Genomic DNA, 9,797 nt, shown 5'->3' with positions numbered 1-9,797 from the left:
AATCTCCATCACTGGAGCTATTTAAGAAGAGGTTAGATAGATGGCTTTCAGGGATGGTCTAGAAAGTGCTTGGTCCTGCCATGAGAGCAGGGGGCTGGACTCGATGGCCTCTCGAGGTCCCTTCCAGTCCTACTCTTCTATGATTCTATAAATTTTTTACTTACTGCTGGGAGTTGGAATGTTCCTTGGCTCTAATAAAAATGCATGCTGTCTGCATCTCCGTAAAGCAGTTAAGACTGTGCATATTTTACAGGGAAGGAATCTCCTTTTAAATTACTTCTCCTGCTTAGAAGGCATGGTACAAAAGTAAGCAAGCGGGGTCTAATTGCACCATGCTCTGTTTTCTAAGGCAAATTCACTCTTCACCCCTTCTTCTTTGCAGCTTGTCACTTCCAAACCAATCTTTGCTCCCTTTAATTAAAAAGCACTTACCTACTGCAGAAGCCCTAAACTCACCTGTAATAGCTTCTTTACGCATATTGCCAGGTGCAGTCATTGAGCCAACTTGCCAACCCAAACAACCAAAGATCACGAGTCAAGATTAAAAAAACCCAACCCAGGTTTTTTTATTATTTTTTTAATAAATAATAAGGTGGAGTTCTCTGTATTCTGGATTCTGAGCCTTCAGGTGAACTCAGCTCATGTTTGTTTTCAAGCTTTTTACTGCAACCATGCCAGCTAGAATGTTCCTATTTTTTAAAATGGAAACAGATTTTCACATACGAGTTGACTCCGTGTGCTGAGGCTTTGAGGAAAAACACAAGCTCTCACAACAAAAGAGCCAAACACCAGATAACCTGGGCTAAAGTTGGAGGGGTAACCATGTTAGTCTGGTATACCAAAAACAGCGAGAAGTCCTATGGCACATTATACACTAATGGATTTATTGGAACATATGCTTCTGTGGGCAAAGGCCCACTTCAGTGACTACATGCTTCTGACGAAGTGGATCTTTGCCCATGGAAGCTTATGCGCCAATAAATCTGTTAGTCTTTCAGGTGCCACAGGACTTCTCACTGTTTTTATGGGCTAAAGTTGTGGCAGCACAATGCAGTGCTTCAGAATAAGAATAGCGGCGCCTGATTGGAAACTGTGATTCAGAGAACATAGGCCATGTCTACATTACCAAGAAGATCAACACACACAGACTGGTGGAGACCCTGCAGGGATTCACCTTCCTTGGCAGTGTGGGGCATAAGTTATTTGTGCGTCTGAACTAGAGCAAATGGTGGCATTCCATGTAGCTTGAAATCTTTAAAAGAAGAGTTCAGGACTTCAGTAACTCAGCCAGAGGTGAGAGGATTATCACAGGAGGGGGTGGGTGAGATTCTGGGGTCTGTGATATGCAGGAGGTCAGACTAGATAATCATGATGGTCCCTTCTGGCCTTGAAGTCTAGGAGTCTAAAACATTTTAGGTTGTGTGAGAAAGAAGGTGGTGCCTCTCTAAGGACTTGTCCCTGCAAATGGAGTGATGCAGCAGTGATCGATTCACCAGTGGTCAATTTATCATGTCTGTTTAGATGCAACAAATCAACCTCCGCATGCATTCCCGTTGGCTCCAGTACTCCAACAGGATGAAAAAAGTAGGTGGAGTCAATGGGAGAGCATCAGCCACTACCTTACCACAAGGAAGACCTGCGGTAAGGAGGTCTAAGTATCTCAGTTTAGGCTATGCTATTTGAGTAGCTTAAGTTGCAAATCTTAGATCAACTAGAGGATAGAAGGGGGAACATGGCATAGACTAGGCCTAAGAAACCATCATGCAAATTCTGTTGTGCACATGCAACAAGAAAAATCTCTGTGTGTATTGTGCACAAGTGTGTGTATTGTGGTGGGATTCCTTCCAAAGATCATCTTCTGACATCAGAAGAGCATAAAATGCACCTGAGAACAACTGCTATATAATTCCTTAACTAAACCACTCTTGAGCACAGCCCATTAATTTACTGATCTAGCAGAATGGTTTTGGGATCCCTGCCCAGAACCATTAACTTATCAAAAGTGCCCCCGAGATGCTGGGGGAAAAAAAAGAGAGGGGAGGGTCAGTATGAAAAATGCAACACTGCTGCAATCAATACTAGTGAATTCTGCTGCATTCTCAGTGAGAACTGGTGAGCAATTTTTGACGAAATATTTTTCAGGAAGTTCCAGTATTTCAAAAATGAAACTCTTTCAGGGTTGTCTCTGATGCATCTGCAGCGCTACAGACACAGTGAATACCCAAGTTCTGAGTTTGTCATTGTTTGGTTTCAGCTTTTTCAGAATGAAACAATCGGAGACTCGTTGGTTCCATTTGAAAGGGAAATTTGAGCCAATTACAATGATAAGAAAAAATTAAATGGTCAAAACTGAAACAGAACGAAACTTGTCAATGGGCCTGAAATGATTTTCTTGGCTGCAATTTTGGTTTATGAAAATTTTCAAGGTCTTGACTTTTGCTCCCCATTGATGGTAGAATAACTTTAATGGGGAAGAAAACTGTTTCTGCCACAGCTCTGTTTCAGTCACCAGTGCAGAATACTGTAAAATGTGCTGCCAAGGACTTACTTTGTCCACTTCCTCTTCACCCATCTTTCCCCAGATACCCCTTGTCCATGGGTCTGCGACCTGTGGCTCCAGAGCCCCATGCAGCTTTTTAAGGACTTCTTTGTGGCTCAAATGCTCTAATTGCAAAGCAAAAAACAAACAAACCAACCCCCTCCTTATTATTTATATCTAAATACCAATGTGTGATCTCGAAACCTTGGCTAACTCCCCCTTTAATAAGTGGAGTGCACTGGGGGATATGATACTGTATCTGTGTTTTGATGGTGTTGCTAATAAAATCTTGATTCTGAACGGAAAGGAAGCTTGAGGCATTCCGGCTGTGAAGGACAACACACGTTAAGAAAGAAAACTAAAACTAAATGTGCGGTAAAATTGGCATAACTAGCATCAGTTCGGGAGTGAAAATCGGGAAGATAGTGGAACAAACCCTCACATGTAAAGTGTGAGGAAACAGAATATGCATAAAGTTTGTGAACGTCCTGCAGTAAACATGTATAACGTTACAAATTATAGCACGCGGTGCTCTTAAAATAGGAGTTACAAAAAGTCTGGTTTGATTGTTATCTATTGAGGACCATCTTGTATTCACATGCATTGAGGCTCCTGAATTACCGAGGTTTTTTACCGAATTCAGAAAAAAATGGCTTTTGTTATTTTGGTTGCCGACCCCTGTCCTAAAACTGTGTCTCCTAGGCACATCTGTAATCCACCCAGAGCATTGTATAGTCAACCTTTGGGACACCCTGCCAGAGATACTGCAAAAGCCAAAACAATACTGAGTTAAAAAATGAATGTGATAAATTCATGGAGAATAAATCCTGAAATGTCTTTTAGCTGAGATGATCAAGAATGGAACTCTACGTTCTGGATGGCCCTCTCCTGCAGCTTCCAGAAGCAGGGAGTGGCTGACTGGGGATGGATCACTTGAAAATTGCCTCGAAAATTGTTTATTCTCTCTGGGGCATCTGGCCCTGTTCACTGTCATAAGCCAGTATATTCGGCTTGAAGGGCCATTGGTCCGAGCCAGCGTGGCCATTGTGATGTTGTTATAAAGGCCATGTGCGAATGCGAGGATTGTCATGAAAAGGCAGAGGTAAATGCATGGAAGCTTTCAGTTTAAAGTGAGATTTACAGCTGAACATAAAGGATCAGGTATGAGCCCGCAGCCACTTTGGAAACACCCATGGCTCTGATCTAAGTCGAACTGTCTGCTCAAGCACAGCCGGGTGTGGAACCACATGGAAGGAGCTGAATGCTTACTGCAAGGTCGGCTTCTCAGGAAAAGCCAGTTGCCCACAGCACCTTTAAAACAATGTGCTTAATGCAGAGATGCCACCCATATTACTGTGGGCAGTTTCCTGGGGTATAGGCACCTTTCATGGACTTGTATGTTATTCAGATTAAACTGAGAATAAATCACAAACCAGGTATTTCAAAGTGTTTAAAAGAGAATCAACCCCCCCAAAGAGATCTGATTGTATTGAATGCAGTTTAAGACAAATGCTCCCACTCCTCATGCTGAAGGAAACCAACAATTTTGAGGCAAGACCTTAGAGCTACAACTTCACTTATTAGATGTTGAGACCATAGAAGGTGCCATCGTGACCCACTTGACGTCAACAGGAGTTGTGCCATTAACTTGACAGAGGACAGAAGTTCACCCCTAGACTCTTAGCCTGGTGTTGAGTCTTTAAGAGGTTTCTGACATGCCATCTCCAAAGTTAACGTAAGCATAGTTGAAAAGGGCCATGATTTCTTTCTGCAAGGCCCGTCTGCTCTGTCACAATGGGCAGGCAACTGACAAACCTCCAGAGGACTGAGGTTTGGTTCAGCTCACTGCCTTCAAGGTAGTAGGATGATCATCTAGAAAAGAGGGGACCAAGATGGGGCCTACAAATGCTATTCTGAGGGGGGGTAGAATGAACCACTACAACATCAAATTGCCAGTGACTGGGAGAGCTGGGTCGATGTAACTGTGTCTCTCTCTTGTGAAGCAGTTTTCTGAATGATAGAGCTGGACAGCTATAGCAATCCAGTCTTTCCAAGCCTCTTATGCCTACAGACTTGGGATGGATGCATCACTCTGTGCTTCCTTGCAAGGCACCCAGGGGTCCCAGCACTTGGTGGATTGTTGCTTGTTAGGTTATCACTTCTGTAAAGGACCCTCTCATATTTTAGCACCTTCTCCACTCAGGTCAGAGCCAGAAGTCCAAAGTGGTTGACAGGGAAAGGAAAAAAAAATAATGTGAGAAACAAGGTTTCCACATGGTTTTGAGCAGATGTTTGATGGATGGGAGAAGGAACATTTGGCTGTGGGTTTCATGTTTTGCTTTGAAAGAGGCACAGAAAACCATTATGAAAGAGAAGCACACAAGTATGTTTGTACAGAGATGCAGTCCTCCTACTGAAGACTGTGTCTGGTTCCCCATGGCCTGTACTTTTTGCAGTAATGCTTATAGGAAGCAAGCAGCAGAAGCCCAAATAAAGCTTCTATAGTTTGGTGTTACTTTGTGAGCAAGAAACCCAAATGCTGGGGTTCTCATGCAGGCAAAACTAATTTAACAAAAACTATGATCTGAAGAAGTGAGTCTGTCCCATGAAAGCTCATCACCTAAGAAATTATTTTGTTTAGTCTTTAAAGTGCTACTGGACTGCTTTTTTGTTTTCATAGTATATAGACAGCTATCTCTGTTACATTTCCCTTTATGCAGCTTAGCTCAGACAGTGCAAACAGAAACAATTTCAGCACTAGTCCAACCATTTCCAATGGATTTTTAAAAATATTTCTTTCTCTGACCTCTCAGGCGGCTACTTTGTTGTGATTTCTTTTTCTTAATACATGTCAGTTTTGGGGCTAACTGTGGTCTAATGCACGTTTTACTCTCAGCCAGCTCCACACGCAGCAGAGCAAGACAGAGGCTTCCCTTGCTGCATTTAGGATACGAATGAGATGCTGAGCATCCTCTGGTCCATTAGTTGGAGCTGCAGGCACACATCCTCCCCAGACACTGTGCCATTGCTTGTTTCATGCCAGGCCTTCCATCTTCTGGAGCTGGGGAAAAAAACAGCTCCAATATAAATATGCATCCCCATAACAGTGACTTCTTGATCCAATCTGCCGGCCCTCGCTCACTCCTGGTAATGCTGCAGCCCCTGCCCCTTCGCTGATTGACCTGCAGCTGGGACTGCCTGGGTCTCACACAGTGTGTGTTGTGGGAAGAGATGCAAAGGACAGAGCCACATGCCTCTTGCAGGTAGCAACTCCCCAGCCCCAGTTCTACATACCCCACCCCTGCCCCAGATCTAGGCCTGTTTCCAACCCCACACCGTCTCCACAGCTGCATGTGGCTCCTCCTGAAGTCAAGATGCACTCCCCCACCGTTCTCCTGGACTCTCCCCTCCACACTGTCTCGAGCCCACAGCCTAGGGCCCCTTGGGTCATTATAAGCTTAGCTGGTTTGCACCATTACCCAAGTGCCTCTCTCTCCCTTCCCACATGCTCCCCATGTGGGGCCCTGCCTCTCCCCTTCCCAGCAGGGCCCGTTCCCCATGTAGGGCGTTGCCTGCCCCCTTCCTAGTGATGCCCCATCCCCACGTGGGGCCCTGCCTGCCCCCTTCCTAGTGACACTTCATCCCCACGTGGGGCCCTGCCTGCCACCTTCCCAGAAGCGCTCCCGTTCACAACCCTTCCCCCTGCTGGGATCTTCCCCGCCCCGCCAGGCTCTACTGCAAACCACACGGCCCCTCCCGGTTCTCCCTGATCGCTCGTGACACCGCCGCCCCCGCCCCTCCCCTGCCCTCCCCTCCCCAACTCCACCCCGGTCCCTCCTAAGGGGGCGGGCTCTGCAGCCGCAGCGCGGAGGCATTGGTCAAATTCCATGTCACTTTCCCCAACACGGGGGGGGGGGGGGGGCGAGGGCGTGGCTTCCTCTTGGAAACTGTTGCAAGTTTGCCGGAGGGGGAGCGGAGGCTGGAAGCCCGGGCGGGGCGAGCACGGGCCCCTCGGGCGCGCGGGCTGCTTCGGGGCGGCACATGGGAAGCGAAAGTTTTCCTCTCCCCGCGCCGCGTGCTCGCTCCAGCCGGCTGCCTGCGCGCCTCGGGGGGCTCCCCCCCTGCGCTGCTCGGGGCTGATCCCCCTCTGCTGCGGGCTGCGAGAGGCGAGCGGCCCCTTCCCCGCAGCTGTAAGGGCGGCGCGGGGCGGGGCAGGGCACCCATCTCGCCCAGCAGGAATTGTGGGGTTCAGGGATGGGCCCTGGCGGGGGAGCGGGCTCCAGCCGCGGCCGGGGGCTGTAGGGAGAGGCGCCAGCCTGCTTCGCTCTCGCCATGGGGACGGGCATGTGCTGGAGGAGGCAAAAGGGTCTCTTGCAAACCGGCTTCTGCCTTGTGGCCGTGGCTTGCCTGGGCTCCGGGGGCTTATTGTACAGCCACTTGCAGCAGAAGGCGAAGAGCGCCGAAGCCCTGGCTCTGAAGTACAAACAGCAGCAGGAAGCGCTGTCCGCCCAGCTGCAAGGTGAGTGAAGCCCCCGCCCCCGCCCCCGGCGGTGGTCCGGGTGTGATTCCCGCACGGCCCTGCCAACACGTGGGAGTGGGGGGTCAAACCTCCATTGCTCCTGTCCTCAGCTTGTTACCTCCTCGTCTGGAAATCGGCTCCTTATGCATCTTTCCTCTGTGTGTGTGTGTGCGCGCGCGCGCTTGCTGAGTTCGGTTGCATCCCCTGTGCCCCGGTTCATGGCCCTGCAATGGCTTTAGCTCCCCATCAGCCCCAGCTTTATGTAACTTCATTTTTAAAAATGGTCTTAACTAACTCTTTATGTTGCACGGCAGAATCGGGTCCCGAGTGCGCAGTTCCTCCGGCTGAGGAAAGCGAGGTGCCAGAATAGGGCATTGTGGGATGGAGGCCTCGGGACGTTCTCCTAGAGCCCCAGTCCTGCGGTTTTGAGCAAGGGAACCCTCTCCCTTCAGTGCGAAACCTGACCTGCAGTTCCTGCGGTGTTTGTTCCTTGCCTGTCTGTTTTGTTGCTGGTGGATGCTGACATGAAAATCGACCCTGCGGGTCCCATCCCTGGACTCCAGAGCCTTTCTGCGCAGTTACTGCTCACAGCAGACTTCTTCCCAAAAAGCGTTTTTCCCCTTTCAAAAATATCTCCAAACTTGGGGGTATTTAATTCTAGCTCTTGCAGCGATTGGAGACACTCGCTGTTCTAAGAATCGCTTCCTTTGCTACCCTGTGTACTCTAGGCTTTTTTGCTCTGTGTTGGATCCAGAGCTCCCCAGTATCAAAACCAGCCTGCTCCCTAGTGCTTGAGCCTGGCTGAGTGTTTTTTAGTTTCAGTAGAGGGATTTATTCTTTGGAGCCCAATCTGCTGGGGCCCAGAGTGCTGCATGTGCTCCGCTATGCAGTGAATGTCCACAGACCATATTTCACATGGGTACACACCACTCAGCTTCTGGTGTCTCAAGGGCAAGAGAATCACTTAAACTTATTGTTATGAATAATAGACTAGATTCTGGCCTGGAAAGCCAAGATTGTTCTTAGCCTGAGGAACAATCATGATATAAAATTATCTGATAAGGATGTTAGCCTGCATTGCTCAGGTTTATTGGTTCCTTCCCTGCCATGACTTCAGCATACTCTTTTTGTCCAAGCTTTTTTGCTTTGTCTTTCTGTGTCAAATTTTCCAAGCGTGTGCATGCAACATTGAATGCCTGCTGGTGCCATCGTGCATGTGCTGCGTAGAACTTTGCGTGCAACTCAGCACATGTTCTTGCAGTGTAGACTCTGTGTCCCCATCTGTAGAATGGGCTGAGTGACTTTTCCCTGGCCTTCCGGGGTGTGGCAAAGGGTTAATTTGTGGTGTGCTATGTAGGTGTTGGGTATTTACAGTTCACTCTAATTTTTTCTGCTATGCACTTGTGGCATTAAGTCAGCAGCTACAATTAGTGCCTCTGGTACTGCCCTACCAGAGGCCTCCCATATAGATTCATAGAACACTAGAACTGGAAGGGACTCAAGATGTCATCAACTCTAGTCCCCTGCACTCACGGCAAGACCAGGCACCATCTAGACCACCCAGTTAGATATTTATCCAACCTGCTCTTAAATGTCGCCAGTGGTGGTGATTCCACAACCTCCTTAGGCAATTTATTTCAGTGCTTAACCACCCTGGCAGGAAGTTTTCCCAATGTCCAATCTAAACCTCTCTTGCTGCAGTTTAAGCCCATTGCTTCTTGTTCTGTCCTTAGTGGTTTGAGGAGAAGAATTTTTGCCCCTCCTATTGTAACATCTTTTTAGGTACTTGTAAACTGCTATCGTGTCCCCGCTCAAGTCTTCTCATTTCCAAACTAGGCAAACTTAGTTCTTTCAGTTGTCCCTCAGAGGTCACGTTTTCTAGACCTTTAATCATGTTTGTTGCTCTTCTCTGAACCTTCTCCAGTTTGTCCACATCTTTCCTGAAATGTCATGCCCAGAACTGGACACGGTACTCCAGTTGAGGCATAATCAGTGCAGAGTAGAGCTGGAAAATGACTTCTCATGTCTGTCTTACTATGCTCCTGTTAGCAGATCCCAGATTGATTATTTGGTTTTTTTGCAGCAGCATCCCACTGTTGACTCCTATTTAGCCTGTGGTCCACTATGATCCTAGATCCCTTTGTGCAGAACTCCTTCCTAGACAGTCATTTCCCATTTTGTATGTGTGACACTGCTTGCTCCTTCCTAAGTGGAGTACTTTGCATTTGTCTGAGTTTCATCTTTTTACCTCATGGCAAATACAGATACCTCTGATTGGGGCAGCTGGGTCTAGATATGAGGACCAGCAGTATAGATATTCAGCCTACATTTCTCACTCTTGTGAGACCTGCTAATGGTTCCCATTGGGGTGGGAGTGGGTTTTAAAAGAGTAACTTGAGACCACCCATCTCTGGGACTTGGTTGCAGGAGCAGGACAGTGGACATACTGAAATCAGGCTCATAATGTTCTTCTGCTCCAAGAAAGTGTGTTTTGGTATGTGGACAGGTAGCAAGTAGTTTGGTTGCTTTTAGCCCTACCGCTAGCAAATACAGGCATTGCCATGGAAACCCGTCATATTTTGGGAACATGTGTCCAGTTACTTTAAGTGAGATGAAAGTTGGATTCAAATTTTCCTGGCAGGAGAGGCAGAGAAGGCAAGCAGCTGTGAAGCTGTCAGCACGGTCCATAGGTATCTTCAGGTACGTTGATAAGTTGCACACCTTACTGTGTATCTCCTA

The 9,797-nt window shown here is 47.7% G+C and overlaps 1 protein-coding gene across 6 annotated transcripts in view; it reads left to right on the top strand.

Moving 5' to 3' along the window:
* Positions 1-6,489: 6,489 nt before the first annotated feature.
* Positions 6,490-9,797, top strand: part of LOC142000990 (uncharacterized) — a 78,750-nt gene continuing 75,442 nt past the window's right edge. For 3 of the 6 annotated variants that reach the window (XM_074975766.1, XM_074975769.1, XM_074975768.1), the window contains exon 1: positions 6,490-7,058. In XM_074975766.1, the coding sequence (XP_074831867.1) occupies positions 6,872-7,058 (187 nt within the window). In that variant the 5' untranslated portion in view covers positions 6,490-6,871. The remainder of the gene's footprint in view (positions 7,059-9,797) is intronic. The other 3 variants (XM_074975770.1, XM_074975767.1, XM_074975765.1) reach the window with 1 other exon arrangement.

This window comes from Carettochelys insculpta, chromosome 23 (assembly GCF_033958435.1).
Source record: "Carettochelys insculpta isolate YL-2023 chromosome 23, ASM3395843v1, whole genome shotgun sequence".
NCBI classification, from domain to species: domain Eukaryota; kingdom Metazoa; phylum Chordata; order Testudines; family Carettochelyidae; genus Carettochelys; species Carettochelys insculpta.
Note: the sequence above shows the minus strand (reverse complement) of the source record. Positions and strands in the feature narration are given on the sequence as shown.